This window comes from Podarcis cretensis (assembly GCF_951804945.1).
Source record: "Podarcis cretensis genome assembly, chromosome: 2".
NCBI classification, from domain to species: domain Eukaryota; kingdom Metazoa; phylum Chordata; class Lepidosauria; order Squamata; family Lacertidae; genus Podarcis; species Podarcis cretensis.
In genome coordinates this window covers 121,659,865-121,683,740 of record NC_137171.1, presented here as the reverse complement: position 1 = coordinate 121,683,740, position 23,876 = coordinate 121,659,865, and the positions used below count along the sequence as shown (strand labels likewise).

The following is a 23,876-nucleotide window of genomic DNA, read 5'->3' as shown; positions in this document are numbered from 1 at the left end:
ATGAGAAAATTATATTGTCAGGGAACTTTTTAAAGTTTGATGTTTTATTGTGGTTTTAATATTCTGTTGGGAGCCGCCCAGAGTGGCTGAGGAAACCCAGCTGGATGGGCAGGGTATAAAGAATAAATTATTATGATTATGATGATTAGTGTGTATCCTGGACTGCATGCTATTCTGACACCCAAATGCTCCCTTTGCTCTGTCCCAGTGCCTGCCGATCCAGCAGTTCGAAAGCACACAAGTGCAAGTAGATAAATAGGTACCGCTCCGGCGGGAAGGTAAACAGCGTTTCCATGTGCTCTGGTTTCCATCACGGTGGTCTGCTGCCCCAGAAGCGGTTTAGTCCTGCTGGCCACATGACCCAGGAAGCTGTCTGTGGACAAACGCTGGCTCCCTCGGCCTGAAGCGAGATGAGCGCCACAACCCCCGAGTCACCGTTGACTGGACTTAACCATCCAGGGGTTCTTTGCCTTTACCTATGTTATTGATAATTATAATATTAATAAATGGACTTGCATTTTCCAGTGCTAGTCAACTTTTAGACCTTATCCTTTCAGTTTTTCCCATCATTATTTTTCCAGTTTGGCCAACCTTAGGATGACAAAATTATATCTATCCTGGGCCACATGCTATTCTGCCACCCAAATGCTGGGCTACCTAACATGGGCAGGGTAATAATAATAATAATAATAATAATAATAAAAAATATGGAGCACTCCATGCTCTATATCCTTGTGTGGGAAAACAGCAGGATTCATAATGCTTACAAACCTCTCAGTCTCTCTCTTACACACACACAGCCAGTGGTTAGTGTGTTAGACTGGGCCCTGGGTTCAAATCCCCACTCAGCCTTGAAGCTCACTGGGTGACCTTGAGCCCATCCCTGCCTCTCAGCCTAGGCTACCTCGCAGGGTTGTGAGGAAGAGCCCCATATACGTCACCTTGGGCTTGGAGGAGGGCTGGGATATAAACCTAATAAATAAATAAAATAAATCTAAGAGGGGGTTTCTGGCTGCTTCTCCTAGATCCAGCAGTCACTGATGAGCGGCCAGGCCAGGGCGGTGCTGGTGATCGCTCACCGGATGCAGACGGTGGAAAACGCGAACAGGATCGTCGTCCTGGAGGGTGGGGAGGTTGTGGAGGAGGGGACGCACTCTGAGCTGATGAGCCGGAGGGGCCCCTATTACCGCCTGGTGCAAAGGAGCCAGGCTGAGTGACTTCCGCACAGGAGGACGCAGTAACTCTGGGCTGAGTGGTCTTTTGGGATCCCCCTCTCGAGGTGGTCATGTGTGTGGCATAACTGCGTTTAGAAGGGGGTCTCTGTGCCTTCTGCTGAGCGGGACCTTGGGCCACAGCCCTGAATTCCTGCCATGATGGGGCTACTAGGAGACTCACCTAATTGGCTGATCCTTTCCGAGTGCAGCCTTCTACTCAGAAGTAAGCCCTACTGAGTTCAATAGGGCTTACTCCCAGGTAAGCGGATGGAGAATTTCATCTCGAGTTGCTTAAAATATGGGGTCTGGCTTCTTTCCCAATCCTGTCTCTTGGTCCCGTATGTCTTAGTGTTTCTGAGTATGTTGCAAAAATATCTTAAGGCACTTTTGGTCTCTTGCTGTTGATTGTCCAGGACTACGATGGCATGAAAGCGGCGTTTTGTAGAATAAAATGTGTGCACATAACTCTTTGAAGTTTGAAATTTTGTGTCTCTGGGGGGCTGCAGAATGGTGCTTCTTCTAGGGTATGGGAACACAAGAGGCTGCTAGATTAGGCCAAAGGGAGCCCCACTAGTCCAGGGCTGGATCTACACAAGATCTGCGTGCTTGAGGGACACATTGGCTCAACTTGAAGCGTATTTAACCCGAGGTATGACTGTATTCCCAACCCTCCTTTCTTCCATCCTGGAACCAAAGGCAGCATCCAGGTGGTCCCCAATCCAGGCACTGAGCAGACTTCAGACCCTCTTGGCGTCATGTAACTTAATCCCACCCCTGCAAAACCACAGATTTTGTCCCCATCTCACTTTGGACTCTAGTTCTTCAGTCGCGCTGCACAGGGAAGACCAATTATTGGCTCCTCCCTGCCAGGACTTCAAAATCTCTGGAACTTCTGTGATAAGAAGGAAAGAACCACTAAAGACAAAGGGAGGGCACCCTTGTTTATTTCAGTCCAATGGATATTACAAAAGGAAGAATAGTATTAATTACATCCAGTGTCTTCAAAGCAAGGTGCAGCAAATCCATTGAGGCCTAAGAGAGTTAAAGGTAAAAAGGTAAAGGTACCCCTGCCCGTACGGGCCAGTCTTGACAGACTCTGGGGTTGTGCGCCCATCTCACTTAAGAGGCCAGGGGCCAGCGCTGTCCGGAGACACTTCCGGGTCATGTGGCCAGCGTGACGAAGCGGCTCTGGCCAGAGCCAGAGCCAGAGCCGCACACGGAAACGCCGTTTACCTGCCCGCTGGTAAGCGGTCCCTATTTATCTACTTGCACCCGGAGGTGCTTTCGAACTGCTAGGTTGGCAGGCGCTGGGACCGAGCAGCGGGAGCGCACCCCGCCGCAGGGATTCGAACCGCCGACCTTTCGATCGGCAAGCCCTAGGCGCTGAGGCTTTAACCCACAGCGCCACCTGCGTCCCAGGTGTTAGTGCATTCTTATTTCTAGGAAAGACTCTCCTTAAGGAATGCCAGCCTATGAGAAGGGAAGGAAGATGGAGGGAACTGCAGGTGGGAGGAGTATGTTCCTCAAGGGCCACAGGTGGAAAAGCAAGAATGGGCGAGATAAATATTAGGCAATTTGAAGGCAGCAAAACTAGTTTACTTGGAGGAGTTCATGTGGTCCCACTCCCAGTGGGTCACCCCTCCTAGAAGGCTGTGGGGACCAGGCTATAAGTCTCATGAACTGAAGGCCTGAAGCCCAAAAGAAGGGGCTGCTTATTTCAGATCAAACTGTGTCCATGAAGCTCCTGATCTGCCTCTTCTCCTTGCTGGCTTCCTCCTTGGCTGCCAGCAGGATCAGACAGTACATCTGTTTAGCCAAAGGCTGGGCGGCCCAAGAGGCAGGTAGGCAGTAACAGCTTAGCCTATTTCATGCATAATACACCTAAAGCAGTTCTCAGATGTTGCCTTTCCTTCAATTTGGATGGAAAGTGAGTGACACAAGATTGGGGAAAGGCTTGTGGTGGGATCCACAGCAACAAAAAACCAAGAGAAACCATCAAAATCACTGCTCAATCTCCCCACCCCTTTTTAAAGCTTTTAGTTGTGTATATCCAGCACATTTCTCATGAATACAAACACATTTCTGAAAATCAGCTACAAAGCAAAATTAGCCAAAATTCATCAGAAAAACATGATTATCCTCAAATTCTAGTTACAGCTGGAGTCACAATGGGTGAGTGAGAGCCAGGATTAAGAAACATCAGAAACAGCATTAAAGGAGAAGAGGGGCTCTGAGTCTCTGCAATTCACAGCAACACTTGGGCAGGCTCCTTCTGGTCTCATCTCACACACTGGGCTGGTATGAAACTGCAAAAATAAAGAGCAGGGGTGTTTCAAAGTTAAGCCAACATCATGGTGTGGGGGCATCAGCATTACAAAGTGAGTGGGAACCCAAAGGGCGTCTAGTCCAGCCTCCCAAGGAAAGCCACCATCCCTCATCATGTCAAATCAGATCTGAGATATGCTGGGAGCGTCACCAAAATGGACCTGTAGAGCAAATGCCTGCAGAGGGCAGCTCAAGCAAGTGAGCCAAGCTGCACACTCTGGGGGAATACCAGAAGGACACACAGCAGTCCTACTATTAAGTAGAAGGAGAAATCCCTTACAGCACCCAAAATGTGACTCGCATTCAGAACCCAAACTATGACTCCCAATGTGGGTAACAGGAAAGCAGGAGCTTTTCCCCATTTGGGGATGTTCCCCACAGAGTCTTCTGCAAGAGCCCCACTTTGCCCCCACCTGCACCCCCACTTACCCTTGGTGGAGATGGCAGACCCCTGGTCACTTGCTGAAACACAGGGAGGAAACACAGGAGTTAGGATCCCGGGGAGGGAGATCCCACCCCCACCCCCCAGCCCTTCTCCAACCCCATCCCAAATAGGTCTCAATATGGGGGGGGGCCTAAGAAGAGTTCAGGGACAGGCAGCCCAGAGGCAAGGGGGCTCAAGGACAGCAGTGGGGGGAGAAGCAGATGCTGGAGGGCAGAGAGATGGGCACAGCCTGGCATGGAGGCAGCGGGGGACTAGAGCAGGGGTGGGTGTGATCTAGGCAGGAAGGGGGCAGAAAGGCAGAAGCTGGGGAGGGAGAGCAGTGGTGTCAAATCCAGAACGGAGGATTCCTAACACCCACATACTTGAGCCAATGAACCAAATATTTAGCTTCAGGTTCCAGTAGATTAAACCACCAGAGACCCCTCTCCCCCCCCCTCGGCTCTTCCTCCTGCTCCTTCTTGGAGCCCCTCCCTCAGCCGACAGTCTCTCTGCAGCCTTTTCCTGGCCCTGAGGGACCCCTTGCTGTCCCCAGACAGGCTGAGCAGACAGGCTGAAGCTTCCCATCAGGGTCTTGGGCTGCAGGACTAGGCCACCACCAGGTTTGGTTTGGTCTGTTTGTAATGTGTTCCTGCTCCATATTGGGGGGAAATATGTCAGACAGAGAGAGGGGAGGAGTCACTCACTTGAAGCTGCTTTGTAGGCTGATTTCTCGCTCTGTTTCCCTGCAGAGACAAAAGCAGAAGGTCAGAGCTGGAAGGGACATCCAGAGGCCACTCAAATCCATTTCGACAATTTGGCTCTCAGATGTTGAAACCTTCCCAGCAGATGCTTCTCCTGTCTCTTCCAAACACCTCCAAGGAAGGGGAGCTTTTCAAAGAACTCATTTTATAAAGAAGTAGAAAAAACTGAGGAAATTAAATCAGAAAATCAACATGGGGAAACTAGGCAGTGGACAAATTCCAAGAGGCCGGAAGGAAACATTATCCAGTCCCTTCATTCATTTTCGGAGTATTATTTCGGTGATTCTCCAAATAAAAATACAAAATGAGAGCACAAAATACATGATAAAACAAAAACAAACCAGTAACTCACACTTAAAAAGCTCAAGGCCTGGTTTGAGAGAAATGTTTTTGCCTGGCGCCTAAAGATTTGTAAGTAAGGCTCCCTGCTAATTGTTCACAGGATTGAAGGCTTAGGATGGATTAAAATGTCAGGTGGAAAGTGAATTTCCTAAGCACAGAGTGAGTACAAAGCAATGACCACTATGACTTTTGGTTCATGTTCACAGGGTGTTTTATGGGGAGGGGTCTCTGTAGGGATACAAGGGGCAGTTTCCAGGAAGCTCCACCAGCACATTCCCAGTCGGAGGCTTAAAAAAGGAGACACAGGAGAGGCAGCAAACGCATCCAGGATTTACTTACTGCGGATGAAGAAGATGATTCCAGAGACCAGCAGGATGGCAGCCATGACACCCAGAATGGCTCCCACAATGAGCCCCAGGTTGACTAAAAGGGGACAAGAGACATTTTTATTCAGACTGGCGGCAGCAGCTCCCCAAGGCCTCAAGCAGGAGATTTGAGTGGAGGTGCTGAGCTATGAGCCCGGGAGGATTTTATGTGTGAAAAGCAGGCCCTCTCTCTCTCCTTACAGGCCAAGGTCTTCTCTGTAGTGGCCCCGATACAAGGGAGTTTATGTTTTCAGCATTAGAGGTCTTTAAAACCCCCAATATATTTTAGGAAGACAGTTGACAGGCGCACCTGTTTCATCACAGACTCAAGACTTAAAAGCAGGTTTCCTCCTGCTCAGGCGCTTCAGCCTTCTCTGTCCTGACCCTGAGAGGAAGGGATTCCCTCCCCTCTGAGACCCCCCTCTGAGAGCCCAGCATTACAGGCCTTCAGGGAAGGCACAAACCCTTAGGAAAAAGCATCTTGTGTAGGGTTGCCATACGTCCGGTTTTTGCTGGACACGCCCTCTTTTTCAGACTTAAAATGTCTGTCCAGACAGATTCTTAAAATGAGGCAAAATGTCCAGGTTTTTTTGTTTGGGTGGAATCTCTGAAGTTGTTAGCGCTAGTGAGTGAGCCCTGGTCCCCTCTACCCTGCCTGGGTGAGTCTTTGGCTCAAGGGCCGCTTCCATAATTCTCGCTTGCCTGCCTGTGAGAAGGGGAGTCTGGGGTGTGGGTGGGGATGTGCGTTCATGGGCTCCTGCTGGGGAAAAGGGAGTCTTGCTCTTAGACATTCTGCTTTGGTTCCTGCAGGCACAGCTTCCCTGCCGGTGTGTGAGAGACAAGAGTTGTTATTAAAATTCCTGCTTGCTCTTCCCAGCGGTGTGAGGCTGTTTGGCCTGAGTAGGGATGAATATCACCTTTTTGTAGCTGGGCACGGTTGAGAGGAAGAGTGAGTGAGCATCTTTTTCACTGTGAAGTACAGTTTGGGACTCCTTTTAAGTTCATTGCCCCTTTTTCAGTCGCAGTGACTGTGGGTAAATTTGATTTTGAAGAAGTAAAATATGTGCCCACATTCTTTGACATTACTACTTAGGCTTAAAGGCAAGAAGGTGATGGCCAGTTTTTACCTACGACATCCAATTTGAGTTTAAGGCCTATGAGACACTTGTGAGAAATGGCATCTACAGATTCCGATTCAGCTGCTTCCCTCCAGAGACGTAGACAGGACCCAACTGGGGTTCCCCATCTGAGCTGTGCTGCTGCTGAAGGGAGGAGTTGGGTGGAAACTCCCCTCCCAGAGCCCACCCCTTTCCCCTCCTGTCTGTCTGTCTGTCTGTCTGTCTCTCTCTCACCAGGCTCCTTCTCCCAGGCCACGTCCAGAGGCTTCTCCAGGCTGTCGTGCTCCACGCGGCACCGGAAGCACTCCCTCTCCTCGGGGTCGATCTTGATGCTGAGGAAGAGATAGTAGGTCCCGTCCGAGTTGGGGGCGACCAATCCTCGGAGGGTGCCCTCCTGCCAGACCTCCCCGTCCTTCACCCAGTTGGCCTCAATCTCCTTGGGGTAGAAGCCGTGGACTTGGCAAACGAGGGTCTCCAGGCCGTCATAGTCTGCCTTCCTGGTCACCTTCACCACCGGAGCCTCTGCAAAAAGGGGTTAACAGAGAGACATCCACAACGGGAGCCTGGAGGAATCCTGCATTTTTTAAGAGCAGAGGAGCAGGGACCCAAGGGGTAACCTAGTCGCAATATCACATCTGCAGAAATTAAAAAGAACTGCGAATAAATGGGATTTCCTCAACCTCCCTTGGCATCTTCCCCAGTCAGTGTCTATGGTGGAACTGTTTTCAGATATTTTATCCTTTGTTTGACAAAACAGACTCCTTTGGGAGGAAGGACAGCATACAAATTAACATAATTTATCATCTTTATAAAGCTCTAACACTATTTAAATATGACAACTTGTGGTTCCAAGATTGTCCCAGGGAGCTGCCTCTAGGCTGAGGGGCAAATTTCACCCGGTCCCCAATGGCGGGATTCATTCAGATCCTTCCAAGTTGCAAGTCATGAACTGAGGGCAGCTCAGGCTGATCCTGGTTCCTCTCTTGAGGGGGAAGAAATGCTGGACTCACTGCTCTCTGTTCTCCGGGACTTTTCAGCTCCATAGTTAGTGAGCAAAGCCAACAGCCCTGGGAAAGACAGAGCTCCTTTATGGTTCTCCCGCCTGCCCTGAAAGGGTCGCTGGAGGTTGGAAAGGGCCCATCTCCCTTCTCCCCTGGAGTGGAAAGGGCAGACCAGGAGGCCCAGTAAGCCAGCAACTTGCGCACATTGAACTTGTGCACATACAGATTTACGCACTTGCCAAAAATATTCTAAAAACCAAAAAGAGGAGGCAGGCATCTGGGGAAGGAGGACTTTGGCAACCCAATCGCCCTTGAGTCCAATGTGTTTTGACTATACACAATTTTGGCTTGAGGCACAATTCACAGAATGTAACCCTTGTTCAAAAACTGGCTCCCTGGGTAGCTGTTGTCTGAAGGGGCTGTTCCAGGATCCCACCCACTTTGCAGTGCCTGGACTGGTTAACTTGGGTCTAGGAGGGAATATGACTCTGCTGGGGGGAGCAGGAAGGAAGGAAGGTCAAGCCCTTTACCCACAGAAGCCCAAAACAAAACCTCCCCACCCCACCCCACCCCCTCAGCTGTCCTCAGCAGAACCTCCGTCCCAAAGAGGATGATTCCCAGCCTCTTTTGCACGTTGTCACCCTTGAAAACACTTCAATGTGGCTTTTGAGATGAAATCCTCAACCTCAAGAAATATGCTCAGTGTCTCTGGGGTGAATTATCACCAGGCCCCATAGATGAAATTGCTCAGATCTCTCTAAGCACGGCTAATACATATGTGTCAGTCCGCAAAAAGGGAGGGTGCTAGAATTATTTTATGTTTAATTAATGTTCATATAAGCAAAGCTAATAAAGAGAGACAGGAAGAAAGCCAGTCCAAACACTTGATCATTTGATTGGCTCCTGTGCCAGATTCCTGAAGGCAGAAGAGGGGACTGTACCATTTCAAGGCAAGGGGTTGGGGAAGATGACACTTCTGAATGTTCCCCATAGGAAAAAAGTAAAATTCCTCACAAATAAAAAATAGAAGAAGGTGTTGTAATCTTGAGCCATGTCAGAGGAATTTGCCTTTCTCCAGGCACCCGGCTTAGATTACTGTTGACCTCCCTGTCTGCGACTCCCGGCAGGAGACAGGTGGGGTCTCTATCGGCGATTCTCCTCAAACGTGAGAAGAACACACCACTCTTCCCTCCTCCCTGCATTCCCCAGGAGGGGGAAAGAGACAGACAGAAATGTATTTACATGCCTTTATTTCTGTCTATGCAGCAGTACAGAGAAACATGTCTGCACTCTCCAAACACCAACAGCAGAGAGAGAGACTCCACCCCTGTACTTCCAGTACATGTCAGGTGACACACTGAGCTAACATCCGGTGCTCAGTACAGTGAACAGACTGTCCTTTCGCTCCCACGGTACAGTCACAAACATCAACATCCTGTTTGGCATTCCAGCCAGCTGCAGCTCGCCGGAGCATTGCTCCTTTTTCGTAACAGAAGGTAGAAGAGGGAATTCCCATACTCTCTCACTATGTGCAGGTTTTCTGCTTCTAGGCCAAGAGTGGCTAACCTACAGACTTAGTGAGGGGGCTGCATCCGTATTTCACAGGCTCCCTACACATTTTCTATTTTAAAAAAAGGTTAATTAATTTAGTTTTAAAGACTTTCCCCATAGGTATGTAGGGGGAGGCGGGGCACATTGACACATCAACAATATTTCAATATCGATAAATGTTTGTGTCGTGACATCACTAAAACGTGTCTTTACATGTGTGAGTATGACAGTTGCGACCGCGCTGCCCGCCAATTCGCCATTGGCGTTTGACGAGAGTATGTGTGTTTTTAGTGCGGCCAACTAAAAATATTACGTGAAATGTAAAAGTGTTCCAATGTTGTTTTTCGTCATTTAGTTAAGATTTAAAAATACCAAAGGTAAATTATCCCACTCAGTAATCAGTATTACACATGATTTTTAAATAAGTTCAGTGGTTTTATTAATAATTGTTAGTTTTCTGAAAATGTCCGTTGGGGCACATTGATACGTATAAAAGTGACCCACTAATGTACAATAGTGCCCCAATATACAAGTTTCGGTCCCAGCTCCTGCCCACCTAGCAGTTTGAAAGCACCCCTAAGTGCAAGTAGATAAATAGGTACCGCTTTATAGCGGGAAGGTAAACAGCGTTTTCGTGTGCGGCACTGGTGCTGGCTCACCAGTGCAGCTTCGTCACGCTGGCCACATGACCCGGAAGTGTCTTCGGACGGCGCTGGCCCCTGGCCTCTTAAGTGAGATGAGCGCACAACCCTAGAGTCGGTCACGACTGGCCCGTACGGGCAGGGGTACCTTTACCTTTTATACAAGTTTGCATGAAATCTCTAAACTGATTTCCTACTCATGAAATTTGAAAAGAATAAAAACTGTTGTTTACTATGTGGCCAAAGTCATTTCTAAACATAAAATGACAGATTATAAAGTGTCATATCTCAGGAAATATCCAGGGTCTTGTATGTTTGTCTTCCCTATTGTAGAAGATAAGGCAAGTGTTGAGTTCAAGGATGCTGTTTTGCAGTTGCCAAATTTCTCAAAGGGCGCATCTCGAATATCATCTCTTTATACTTTTTCTTTTGACTTCAGTGGATATAATGGGCAAAAGAAGCTAAACGTTAAGGGAATATATTATTTTTTCTAAGCATATTTTTGGACTACCTAATGTGAGTTCTTTTACTTTTTAAAGTTTTTCCAAAGTTTTTTTTTAAATGGATAGGTGTTTGAGGAAAGATTAATACAAGTTTTGATATTTTGTTAAGAAAACCTGCCATAAAGTCTATGATATCTGTGAAACACTGTTAGTTCTGATACATAATTTAGATTTTTAAGTAACAAATTGTAGGGCTGGTTTATCTCACAACAAAAATTGCTTTTTTAATTAATTTTTTGTAAATAATTACCATTCTCATACAATTTGCGCTATGTATCAAAGTGCCCCGTAGGTGGGGCACAATCATACAAATCCCATTTTTTCCCCAAGTCATTATATTCTCATTATCTTCTAACCTTAATGGTTCTTTTGATTGCTATTATAATATTGATTAGTTATGCCATGCATAAAGCAATATTTTTAAATTATCTGACTCATTTTGGTACATAAAATATGAGATTGAATTTTTCTGCATCAATCTGCCCCACTTTCCCCTACCGAAGTGTAAAGGCAAAAGGTTTTCCTGTATCCCGCCTCAAATCTGTCCATTTCCATTTTATTTTTTTAGTTAATTTAAAATGCATTTTGCTTTCTTGGCCCCTTCCCTGCTGTTTCTTTGTCCCCTCCTCCTGTTTGTCTTTTGCCATCCCTTATTCTAGCCAAAGGACGCAGGTGGCGCTGTGGGTTAAAGCCTCAGCGCCTAGGGCTTGCCGATCGAAAGGTCGGCGGTTCGAATCCCTGCAGCGGGGTGCGGCCCGCTGCTCGGTCCCAGCGCCTGCCAACCTAGCAGTTCGAAAGCACCTCCGGGTGCAAGTAGATAAATAGGGACCGCTTACCAGCGGAAAGGTAAACGGCGTTTCCGTGTGCGGCTCTGGCTCGCCAGAGCAGCGATGTCACGCTGGCCACGTGACCCGGAAGTGTCTCCAGACAGCGCTGGCCCCTGGCCTCTTAAGTGAGATGGGCGCACAACCCCAGAGTCTGTCAAGACTGGCCCGTATGGGCAGGGGTACCTTTACCTTTACCTTTATTCTAGCCAAAGGTGCATGGGGGTTGTTTTAAGCATCTCCCAATCATACTCTGAAGTGACCCCCTTTCTCCTCCCAGAGCCCCAAACTTATTTCTGCCTTCCCCACCAAGAGAAGTGTTTGCTGTTTGGTCCAGAAAGGAAGACTGTTAAGGGGGGGAGGGGAGCTTGAAGGGAAACTGCCCCACTGAGCCCCCCTCCCCTCCCCACCTGTCCTCAGCAGAGTCTCCTTCCCGTAGTCCAGGTATTTCTGCAGCCACTCAATGCATTCCTCCTCCAGGTAGGCCTTTTGGTACTGGTTCCAGGCCAAGTCAGGATCCCACTTCCTCTTGGTCACTTGGGCCCCTGTATCAGCTGCCGTCCAGGTGAGGGTCTCCTTGTCAAAGGCGAGGAAGTCTCTCCCGTCGTAGCTGTCCTGGATATGCCCTCCTTTGTGCCCGTCTGAACTCAGCTCACAGCCGTACATCTCCTGAATGATGTGGATCCCTGGAAGGACCAGAAGAGGCCCAGGATGTCAAGGGGGGTCAGAGCAGCCCCTCCCCCATCAGCAAAAGATCCCAGGAAAAAGGATTTATTTGCCTGAGACTCAGGGAAGAGGCAGCAGTCAGAGGGGAGAAGAATCAACCAGCACTGTATCTTTCTGAAGGCTCATCCCCATAACACGTTCACTGAGGGAAACACTACAAGCCCCCCTTTAATTGCCCCCCCTCTCTCTAATCGCCTCACAATTTCTCCCCCCCCCCATTCCTAGTGGATTCTCATTGGGGGCCTTTCAAGAGAGAAGGTCTCCTCTTCCCCTCCATCTCTCTCCCCCAGCTTCTCCATATCAAGGACCTGTTCCCTAAAAGGAGGGCAGTCATGGAAGGGCCTTTGGAAAAAGAAGTTTCCTCATAGCCTGAGAGGGAAAGGGGAGCCACAAGGGGGGGGGTTGCCCCACTTCAAAATGGCCCCCCTTCTCAGCAGAAGCCAGGCTGCCCTTGTCAAAGATGGCGGGTCCCTGCACCCTCCTGCCCACCCCAGGGGGCTACCACCAAATCTTCAAAGCAACAACAGCATTAAAAAAAGTTGTCCCCCATTATCCCCCCCTCAAATTTCATTTTAGTTGTGTTGCCTTCTGAATGAATCGTTTTGTGGTCCCATAATCCTTAAATGGGACAGATCATTTTGATTCTCCCACTACATATTACATATATTTCTTTTTGCATATTTACTTGAAGGTAAGTCACACTGAGTGGGGTTGGACTTACTTCCAAGTAAACATGCAGAGGATCGAGCAGTTACAATCGTGAAATAAAATAAAGTAAAAAATGTTTGGGATCCTGGCAGCACACACACCGGACACCTAAAACCAGCTGGGAAGAATGGGACTAGCCCATTTCTGAACTCTCTTGTTGAGGGACTCTTTCCTGGAGGTCAGTTCCATGGGGTAAGGCAGGTTTTTAAGAAGAGCAACTGCCAGGTGTGGGGCCCCGTTCTCTATCAGCAGGTGGAGTGAGCGAAGTCCAGAGAACCTGATGGATTCTGAAAGGCTGCAAGGAGAAAGGGGGGCTGATAGCCAGCATCCCTGTGGGAGCCCCCATCTCCCTATGGAATGTGGAATAGGGACACCATCCTTCCTTCCTGTCGTCTCCAGCACTGCAGACCCCGGCCGCCCCCCACCCCCAGTTCACCAGGGCAGTGGGGAGGAGGAGGAGGAGGCAGCAGAGGGAAGACGTTTCCTAGAATAGAGAGAACTCATAGCTGTGCCTATTCTGGGGTCATGATTGTACTGTATAGGCGGAATGTAAACTCTCTGGATTTTCCTGCAGTTAACGTCTTCAGATCAACTAATTCGCTTATTTCGCTCTTGTAGGTAGCATTTTAAGATTTTAATGTGGTTTTCTCACCAGTGTTGTATCACAATCACCATCTTTTCCCCCATCATGCTATTTATCATTATTATTATTATTATTATTATTGCAGTTTCTAAATGAAAGGTTGTGATATACAGTGGTACATCCAGTTTATTGCTGTGGAAAGAGGTGCCATGGATAAATTTTGACCTCTGTTACTTCAGTTACACCTGGTTTGAATGGAAATATAGATTATTCTGCTCTCATTCAGAACACATAACTGGAGGATGTTCTTATATATGCTAATGATCATGACTTTTAAATCTGCTCTTCAATTTCAGTATCTGAAGCACTGATCTGGTGTTTTCACTTGGCAGGTGGCATCATCCGGCACCCGCTGAGACCCCAGACCGCTGGCAGGGCCCACGGGTGCTGAGGATCCCAGCCCGGTCTCCTCTAGGCCAGCCAGCAGGGTCAGCAGACAGCCATTTTGATTTCCCACACCAAAACCATGGAGAGAAGCTACCTCAGGTACCCCAAGGCAGGATGGGAAATGGCAATGGTTGCTCCTGGCCATGTACAGAGTTCTGTTGCTCTTTGTGTTTCCAGGGAGCCTGAGGGAGCTCAGCAATGGAGGAAAGGCTGTCCCAGAGGACACCAGGTGGCTCTCACTTCTGATTTAGGCTTCTCCTTTCATCTCAGGAGCCTTTGGCTTACAGCTGAATTGAGTTTGGGTATAGAATGTCTTGCATTACAGAAGCCTCTCTCAAAGGAAATCCTGCTTTTCTGGGCTGGATTCAGCTAACACATTCTCGCGGGAGCCAGAAGGAACAAGTCTCACTCACAAAACTGGGGCTTTCACCCCATCTCCTTCCCCACAAATCAGCTGGGGGGGTCAGGAGAGGCCCCAGAAAGGTGTGTGGGGGAGAGAAGGGAGATTGCTCACTCTGGCAAGATAAATGATTGTAACAGTGCTACTGCTCTGGAGTCCTCCCTCTAGAACTACTCAACGTATTTAATAATAATAATAAATAAATAGTATCTTCTACAAGACCATGTCCCAAGGTGATATAGTTCTTTTTATGCACTCAAACAATGGTTTGTAGTTGGCCTATGCAAACAACAAACCAAACCACAAATCCCACCAGCTGGTCTGGATATGGAGCTTTGGCTTGGAGGGAAGTTGCTCTGTCTCATTGCTTCTTCAGCATAAATTGCTTTCTCCCTCATTTTATAAATGAAGCTCATTCCCCTCCCGTTTCCTCAAGCTGTTAAGTGGGATCAATCACGATACACCTGTACCTTCAACATTGTCTTTAAACAGAATCAGATGACATTTCCAGGGCTGTCCGTGGCTCCTTTAAAGCGGCCATCTCATTTGTTTGGGATTTTCTGAGCTAAGCAATTGCAAGAAATGACCAGGAAACGAGAGGCGCCCCTTGGTGACATTTATGGGGCATTTTCCATGGATAGGTGCAGGGGCTCAGGAGGGACCCAATCCCCATTTTTAAAAGGGGGAGAAGCAAAATTCGCAGGAGCCCAAGAGGAAGCCTGCAAGACAAGGCCAGGCCTGATCCCACTGCAAGAAAAGCAGACCTGCCCATTGCAGCGCTGGCTTGGTCTCAGCTGACCCCCTGGGTTTCTCCTTGCAAGCCTGACAAGGGCTCTGGACACACTCAGGCTGACCCCTTTGGCAAGGCTCCTTCCACCTCCAGTATTCTGTGTCACAGGTGGGGGAATCTCTTTGGCTTCAGGCCCAGATCCTGGATTGCCCCCATGGGCCAAAAGGGGCAGGAGGGTGAATCTGACATCTGTCAATCTCACCCACCTTTCTACCCCTCCCCTTCAGTTATTGTTTGAAGTGCTGGGACACCTTTTGATGCCGTTAGGGGCAGGGCTAAAGTCCTGAAGCAGGGAGCCTGCTTAGGAAGTGAGGAAGTATAGAAGCCTGGAAGGTAAAGGTGCAAAATCATAGAGAGATCTCCCTCCAGACCCAGCAGAGGCTCCCACTTCTGAAGTTCTGCTCCAAAATTGCAATTAGACGGGGGAGTCACTCAACTTTGGGGCTAAACACAACTACCTCCCCCCACCCTTCCAGCATGCTGGCTCCTTTCACACAACTAACGTCTCAAAAGGACTAACATCTTCTGACTCATTTCAGAAGGAAGTTTTAAAAACAAAAATGTGGACTTCCGGAGGCAGCGTGAAGGGCAATGGCTGCCCTCTTCTAACTGCGAAGAGGGAGCTCCGTGGAAAAGGGTCGTCCGCTACGGCGAAGCGGAGACCCCTTTTGGAAAACCACAGGCAGCGGAAGCCTGTGGCCGTGGGACCCAGCGGGCACCTTAAACGTCCCCCGAAACTGGAAAGGAACCCCGTAAGGGGCTCTGGAAAGTGACGGGGTTGGCGTGGTGCTGAGGGTCGATCGCTCTTTCCGCGGAGTGAAGCCGCGAAGCTGCTGTCGGGGAGCGCTGACCTTTTTCTTGGGACAATTTGGCTAAGAAACAACTACCGTGAGTAGGTGAAGCTTAAGAAATTCGGACTGTTAAAAAAAAAATAAGTAATTTGGACACTGAAGCGGGAGACGCAACCAGGAAGTCCGTCTCCCGGCTCTGCTTAAAGATCTAAAGCAAGGATGTGTAACATACTTTTGCTCTGAACTATGCTTTAAAAGATAGTTATCTGAACATCAGATACAGAATTTCACCTTATTTTAAGGTGGAAGAGGAAGAATTTGGCTTTCCCTCTTCTTGCGTGGATTTATAAAAATTTATTCTATCCTCGGAGACCGGGCTGCCAGACTATTTGAGCTGTCAGGCTGCAAGAACTGTCATTTTGCAACTCGCACCTTTTGGAGACATTGTAACTTTTTGTGATTAACTCTGCAAGTTAAAGGATTTGAGGCTCTCTGGACATTTGAAACTGTTATATATTTGAAGGGACATTTTGTAACTTGAAAAGACTTGGAAAAAGACTTTATAAGTTGTGACTTTTGAGATAAACATTGTGTCCCTCTAGTGGAAGACTGAAGCTGTCTAACTACTGGGGGTATTTTTCCATCTCTGGACTTGGGGATTTCCATGGGAATTACAAATCGTGAGACTGACCTTGACGCATAGACAGCAGTGGAATGAGAGGGAGGACAAGATCAAGTAAAAGCAAAACACAGCAGCCTAGCATAATCTCACAGCTGCGTAGATCATCTGTTCCCACTATTCCTGTGGCGCAAGAGGAAGATTTAGAGCAAATAGGGCCTGAAGGAATGGCCACAGGAGGAGACTTCACCACAGTATGAGATAAAATTTTTGAAAAACTAGATGGCCTGAGCAAGCAGGTGACTGAGCAATCAGCTAAACTTGACCAAAATACAGCCAGTGTTAACAACCTGACTGAGCAAGTTAAGTCAAATGCAGAGCAAGTTAAGTCAAATGCAGAATCTATTGGGAAATTATTTGAGGCCACCACAGCAAATAGCAAAATATCTGAGGAGAACAGACAGAAAGTAGAGGCTGTGCAAGAGGAAATCAAACCCATGCGTAAACAGATTGGTGAACACCAGGCATATCTGTCTATGTTAGAAATGAAAACTAGGGAAAATAATCTGAGATTGAGGTCAGTTCCAGAACTTGAGAAGGAGGATTTAATTGAGTTTTTGAAAAAAGAGTTTGCAGAATTTTGGCCTTTGGAAAAGGATAAAGACTTTAAAATTACAAGTGCATTCAGACTTGGAAAGGGAGGGAGGAAGGTCAGGTCAAGGGACTGCCTGATCTCCCACAGATCAAAGGAAGAAAGAGACAAGATACTGGGTGCGCACTTTCAAAAGACTCTTGAGATTCACGATTTTAGAGTGGAAATTTACAAGGACATTCCGAAACATCTTCTGGACCTCAGATCAAACTATGGAGATTTGGTGAAACTACTGAGAAGTAACAGAATCATTTTTAGATGGGAGTTCCCCCAGGGACTATCTTTTAATTTTAGAGGGAAAAAAGTTAAAATCAGAACAGTTGAAGATAAGGAAAAAATTTTGAGTGATTACGGAGAAGGCCTCCAGAAAGAGACTGAAAAAGAACTAGAAGCCTTAGGACCTGGACCACTGAGTTCTCTACTTACACCCTTGGGTCTTGACGAACCGGAGAAAGTGATACCACCGTCAAAGGGAGAAGAACTTCGGGGAGCAGTGGGAGGAAAATAGACATATCTCAACATGTCTCTGCAACTTTTAAGCTGGAATATTCATGGTTGTAACTCTCCTCACAAGAGGAAGAGGATTTTTCATATATTAAAAAAGGAACAATTAGACCTAATTTGCCTACAGGAAACACATGTGATTAGGCTACACAGGAAAGTTCTAATTAACAAAAGATTAGGCCAAGAATTTATCTCATCGGACAGAGTGAAGAAGAGAGGAGTTGTTATCTATGCAAAAGAAAGCCTATCACCAAAATTGCTTTTTAAAGATGAACAAGGGAGAATTGTGGCAATTGAAATTCAAAAACAAGGAGAAAAAATTTTGATTTTAGGAATTTATGCACCAAATGAGGGGAAGTCAGAATTTTATAAGAAGTTGCATGAGACAATGCTGGACTACATGGACTATAACAACATTATTATGATGGGAGATATGAATGGGGTGGTATCTACAAATATGGATAAAGCTCAAAGACAAAACATAACAAAGGATGGCAGGCTACCTAAAACTTTGAACTAACTGACAATATGGATCTGATTGACATTTAGAGAACTAAAAATCCCTTAGGGAGAGAAGGGACTTTCTTCTCTGAAGCCCAAATGACCTGGACTAGAATTGACCAAATATGGATAACTAGAGGACTGGCACCAAAGACTAGAAAGGTGGAGATCTGCCCCAAAACCTGCTCCGACCATAATGGCGTGAAGATGGAAATGAAACTAACATTAACTGGTTCCTTCAGATGGAAGATGAATAACACCTTATTAAGAGATCAAGAGATTGTTAAGAAGGCCCAAAAGACTCTGAGAGACTACTTTGAAGTAAACCTGAAAACTACAGTTGAAAAAAGAGTAATCTGGGACGCAAGTAAAGCGGTCATGAGGGGGTTTCTGATACAACAGAATGCCATAAAAAAAGAGAACCCAAAATGAGAAAAAGGAAAAAAATTTGGAGAAAATAAAAGGAGAGAAAAAACTAAGATCGAAACCAAAGTCACAGGAGATTCTGAGAGAAATTAAATTATATCAAGTACAATATTTGAAATTGATAAATCAGGAAGTTGAGTGGAAAATTAAACAAATGAGACAAAAGACTTTTGAATCAGCAAATAAATGTGGGAAACTGCTAGCGTGGCAGTTGAAAAAAAGACAGAAGCTGAATACGGTTACAAATCTTGAGGTTGAAGGAAAAAACATTCAGAATCCTGTGGAGATTAGAAAGTGCTTCCAGAGATACTTTAAACAACTCTATACCCAGGGGCCACAGAACGAGACTGAGATAGACGAATTCTTAAGAACAAATGGATTACAAAAGATATCTCAAGAAAATGAGATAACATTGAATTATAAAATATCAGAACAGGAGATTGAAGGTGCCATTCAGAACATGCAACTAGGCAAGTCTCCAGGACCTGACGGACTAACCTCCAAGTATTACAAGACTTTGAAAGACTACTTAATTCAACCATTAAAGGAGGTATGTAATGAGATTTTGGAGGGAAAGAAGGCTCCGGAGTCGTGGAAAGAAGCTTTCATCACACTTATACCGAAATCTGAATCTGAAAAGACACAATTTAAGAACTACCGTCCCATATCCCTTCTAAATGTGGATTACAAAATTTTTGCAGATATTTTAGCTAATAGATTAAAAAGAGTCTTAAATGAAGTAATTCACAAAGATCAGGCAGGCTTTCTTCCAGGCAGACATCTGTCTGATAATACAAGGAATATCATTGACATTTTGGAGTTATTACAAGAGAATATTAATACAAAAGCAGTTTTAATTTTTATTGATGCGGAGAAGGCCTTTGACAACATTTCTTGGAACTTTATGAAGAAAAATCTTAAGGGAATGGGAGTGGGACGGGGGTTTGAAAACGGGATAGAAGCATTTTATCTATTCAGAACAAAAGGCAAAATTGATAGTTAATAATGTGGTGTCAGAAGAGTTTAGGATTGAAAAAGGAACACGACAGGGCTGCCCTTTCTCTCCATTGTTATTTATATCGGCCATGGAGGTGCTTTTGAACATGGTCAGAAGGGACCGGTCATCCAGGGAATTAGGGTCGGAGCTAAACAATATAAACTTAAGGCCTTCGCAGATGACCTGGTTCTTACATTACAGGAGCCAGAATCTAGTACAAAAAGGGTGTTAGAATTGATTCAAGAATTTGGTCATGTGGCAGGATTCAAATTGAACAAACAAAAAACTAAGGTTTTAGAGAAGAATCTGACAACAAGGGAAAAAGAAAGGTTTCAGAAGGAGACAGACTTAATTGTGGTTAAGAAAGTGAAGTACCTAGGGATCAATATGACGGCTAAAAACTTGAATTTATTTAAAGATAATTATGAGAAATGTTGGTCAGAAGTCAAAAAAGATCCAGAAATTTGGTCAAAATTGAACCTTTCCTTGTTGGGTCGGATTGCTGCTATAAAGATGAATGTATTGCCAAAAATGTTGTTTTTGTTTCAAACTTTACAGATTGTGGACAAGATGGATTGTTTCAAGAGGTGGCAAAGAGATATCTCTAAATTTGTCTGGCAGGGCAAAAAGCCCAGAATAAAATTTAAAATATTGACAGATGTTAAGGAAAGAGGGGGGTTTGCCCTGCCAGACATGAAGCTTTATTATGAATCAGCAGCATTCTGCTGGTTGAAAGACTGGCTACTTCTTGAGAACACTGACATTTTGGATTTGGAAGGTTTCAACAATGTTTTTGGGTGGCATGCATATTTGTGGTACGACAAGGTAAAAGTTAACAGAGCATTTAAAAACCATATTGTCAGAAAAACCTTGTTTAATGTCTGGACAAGATATAAAGATTTATTGGAAAACAAGACTCCAAGGTGGCTATCACCCATGGAGGCCAAGGCTTTGAAAAAACTCAATATGGAGGCCAAATGGCCAAAATATTGGGAGATACTAGAACAAGACTGAGATACATTGAAATTGCAGAGTTTTGAGAAACTAAAAGATAAAGTGCGAGATTGGCTACATTATCACCAAATAAGAGAAGCCTTCAATTTGGATAAAAAAATAGGCTTCCAGGTGGAAAAATCAAAATTAGAAACAGAACTGTTAGAACCTAAAACCAAGACACTTTCGAGAATGTACAACTTGCTGTTAAAATGGAATACTCAGGATGAAACAGTTAAATCAGCCATGATTAAATGGGCACAGGACATTGGTCATAACATTATGTTCGCTGACTGGGAGAGGTTGTGGACCACTGATATGAAATTTACGGCATGTAATGCCTTAAGAGAAAATATTATGAAAATGATCTATAGGTGGTACATGACCCCAGTCAAGCTTGCAAAAATTTATCACCTGCCTGACAATAAATGTTGGAAATGTAAAGAAACTGAAGGGACATTCTTTCACCTTTGGTGGACGTGCCCAAGGATTAAGGCTTTCTGGGAAATGATCTATAATGAACTGAAAAAGGTATTTAAATATACCTTCCTTAAGAAACCAGAGGCCTTTCTCTTGGGCATGGTCGGCCAATTGGTGTTAAAGAAAGATAGAACATTTTTTATGTATGCAACGACCGCAGCAAGGATACTCATCGCAAAGTACTGGAAGACACAAGATTTGCCCACCCGGGAAGAATGGCAGATGCAAGTAATTGATTACATGGAATTAGCAGAAATGACTGGCAGAATCCGAGACCGGGGAGAAGAATCGGTGGAAGAGGAATGGAAGAAATTTAAAGAATATCTTCAAAAACATTGTAAAATGTTTGAATGTTAAAATGATGTGAGATACAAAAATAATAGGGCACTAGGGGTTTGGTAAAAAGAAATATGCAAAAATGATGTGGAAAGGAAGGGGCAAGACCAGAGTACTATTATGTTCTGTTTAAACAAATGATATAAAGGACTAAGCTAAATTACAAAGAACATGTGATAAAACTTTCTTTTCTTTTTTTCTTAAAAGAGAAGGAAAATAAATGCATAATAGGTTGAAATGTACAATATTGAATATGATTGGAAAGAAGGTAAGAAATTGCTAAAATTGATTTGTGTAAAGGGGAACGCAGAAAAAGGAGATGTGAGGAAGTCAGGAAAGAGGGTTATAAAACGAGCAAGTAAGCAATAATTTTTTCTTTTTTGTTTTTGTTGTTTTGTTGTGTTGTTTTTGATTGTTAATTTTGATGTATTGTTTTGATTTGGATTTGTTCTGAAAAACCTTAATAAATATTTCTTTAACAAAAATAAAAAATAAAAACAAAAATGTGTGCCAAGAGGCTTTTGCTGGATGTCTACCAGCTTTTACTAAGTTTAATTGATTCCTGTCTTCACAGTTCCAAGGCTGGATGGGGCAGGGGGTGGGGGAGGAGTGTGGCAGAAATTGTCATAACTGGACAAAGGGGGTGAAAGACCTTTCTAAAGGGTCCTGCTACTCTTCCGTAAGTGTAGACCATTAAGAGATCAAAGTAAGTACAGATGTATAATGCTTGCTGGAGGTGTGGGAGCTTTGGGGGCTCTGGTCCACCCTCCACTTCATGTAGTTGCCACTCTGACCCCCCAAAACCCAGTCCATTTGTGTTCCTTAAAAAGGCTTCTCTTTCAACACTGTGCCAGGGAGAGGGAGGGGCTTGGTGATGGTCAGAAGGGTCAGCCAATCAGCACCTCTGTCTGGGCAGCTGGCTTCTCCTTAAGCAGGACCAGAACTCAAGGCTTGCTTGTCTCAGCCTCAGGATCCCACCCTTCTCTTCCCCTCTCAGAGGAAAATGAACTAGACAGATTCCCACCTCAGAAGGCCTGAGCCAAGCCCAGCATGGAAGGAAGCGCAGGCAATGGAGACGTTTCCTGGGTAGAATGTGCAGGTCCAGAGAGGGTCATACTGGGGGGGGGGTCTCTGCCCTCCAAGTCTCCCTCTCTGTCCCCCACCCCCACCCCACCCCATCCCTGCCACCATTAAGACCTTCATTAAGGGAGGGGGAGATGCCTCTGCCCTGGTGGAGACCCCCACCCTCCATTTCCTTTCCTCCCAGCATCCCCTTCCCTGCAATTCTGGCCCTTGGAGGAAATGTTATGGGGGGGGGAGAGGTGTGACTCTGTTCCTCTCCTGCCTTCCACTCACCTCCGCTCTGGTTGTAGCGATTCTGCAGAGTCTGAAGATCCGCCCTGAACACCAGCTCAGCGCCCTGAGATATCTGAGTCTCCCTGTGCCAGTACTGAGGATCCTCCTTTTCCACCTTCCTTATCCAGGGGACACGAGGCAGATACTCCTTAGTGTCACTGTCATACTGAACAAATTGCTCGTCATCCACATACCCCACATCAATGAACTGGGGCAGCCCCTGGCCAGGCTCAGACACAGCTGTGATAAAGTAGCGCAGGGAGTGAGAAGTGGAGCCTGGAAAGGAAGAGAAAAGGGGGCAGAGAGTTAGGGGTCCTGCAGATGAAGGCAGCAGCCTAATCCTGCTGTGTTACAGGCAGCAGCCCCAAATCAGGAGACCCAAAGCTCAGCAGGGTTTGGGGGAGTTTGTAGACCTGCCCTTAAGAGAGAAATAACAGGTCTTACTCTTTAGTTCTTAAAGCTTTTCAGTTACTTTGAGAATTTGTATGCACAAGCAACTTTTAAACTAAAGATAGTATTATATTCACACCATTTTCCATTAGAGAACCACAAGAATTATTTACAATAAAGATTCAGGTAGCTAGCCATGTTGGTCTGACGCAGTCGAAATAAAAAAATTGTCCAGTAGCACCTTAGAGACCAACCAAGTTTGTTCTGGGTACAAGCTTTCGTGTGCATGCACACTTCTTCAGATACACAGCGTACAAAACGTAGTGAAAGGGGCTGTACAGAAACGGAACAGAGGAGCCCCCTGCATAATTTACAAAATCTACATTTCTGACAGGCAACAGGAAGGGGATTTTTTTTGGGGGGGGGGGGGGAGTCAGAACTGTAAAGCAGGCGAACCTGATTATGAATGTGGCTGTGAAAGGGAACTCCTGAACAAAACAACATTGGGAATTGCGGGTGGGGACCCCTTATTCAGACGCCGCCCCCCATGAAGTCAGCTCTACACGCGTCCAGCTCCCACCCCCAGGCTGGTCTCCTGAGTTTTTAGCTGAGTTTTCAGAGCGGCTGAGGGTTAGAAGAGAAGAGGGAAGGTAAAAAATAGAAAAGGAAAGACCTGTACTCTGTCTGTCTGTCTGTCTCTCTCTCTCTCTCTCTCTCTCTCACACACACACACACACACACACCAGAGTCACCCCGAAGCTGCGGGGGGCGGGACAGGCGAGTCACTTCCCCCCCCCCATGAATCCTGCCAACACCTTCCAGCTTTGTCTTGCTCTTCCCTTGAGCCCCGAGCCAAGGAGGGAAGCGGCCCCTGCCCCGGGCGGCATACAAAACAAGACCCAAGTCGGGGAAGGGATCATTTTCTCCGCCCGCCCCAGAGCAGAGTCCTCACCTGCGCAGTCCAGGAGCAGCAGCAGCAGGGGGGCAGCCGCCCCCAGGATCAGGGGGGGCCAGCGGAGGAGGAGGAGGAGGACCCCCATCTCCCCCCCAAAACGAAGCTCCTTTTCCTCCTCTTACTCCAGCGACGTCCTTCTCCCTCCGACTGTCT

At 46.3% G+C, this 23,876-nt stretch overlaps 3 protein-coding genes across 5 annotated transcripts in view; 2 read left to right on the top strand and 1 right to left on the bottom strand.

Moving 5' to 3' along the window:
* LOC307207888 (antigen peptide transporter 2-like) overlaps positions 1-3,172 on the top strand; it is a 91,239-nt gene extending 88,067 nt beyond the window's left edge. Inside the window, exon 13 of the transcript XR_013834850.1 lies at positions 3,064-3,172. The gene's annotated coding sequence lies outside the window, so the exon portion shown is untranslated. The remainder of the gene's footprint in view (positions 1-3,063) is intronic.
* Positions 1-3,172, top strand: part of LOC307207897 (antigen peptide transporter 2-like) — a 20,732-nt gene extending 17,560 nt beyond the window's left edge. The window contains exon 12 of the mRNA XM_079962197.1: positions 1,026-3,172. Coding sequence (XP_079818323.1) covers positions 1,026-1,217 — 192 coding nt within the window. The 3' untranslated portion in view covers positions 1,218-3,172. The remainder of the gene's footprint in view (positions 1-1,025) is intronic.
* On the bottom strand, positions 2,141-23,876 carry LOC307208854 (major histocompatibility complex class I-related gene protein-like). Of its 3 annotated transcripts, none has more exons than XM_079963858.1 (8): positions 23,721-23,876; positions 22,379-22,654; positions 11,480-11,755; positions 6,784-7,071; positions 5,402-5,489; positions 4,668-4,696; positions 3,969-4,001; positions 2,141-3,520 (listed from the first exon to the last, which is right to left on the bottom strand). In XM_079963858.1, exons 1-8 carry the CDS (start codon positions 23,806-23,808, stop codon positions 3,498-3,500), a joined length of 1,101 nt encoding a protein of 366 aa, XP_079819984.1. In that variant the 5' UTR covers positions 23,809-23,876; the 3' UTR covers positions 2,141-3,497. The 3 variants fall into 3 exon arrangements, with proteins under 3 accessions (XP_079819984.1, XP_079819985.1, XP_079819983.1); XM_079963859.1 differs by having other exon boundaries at positions 2,141-3,504; positions 3,965-4,001; positions 4,668-4,706; positions 5,406-5,489; XM_079963857.1 differs by having other exon boundaries at positions 4,668-4,706; positions 5,406-5,489.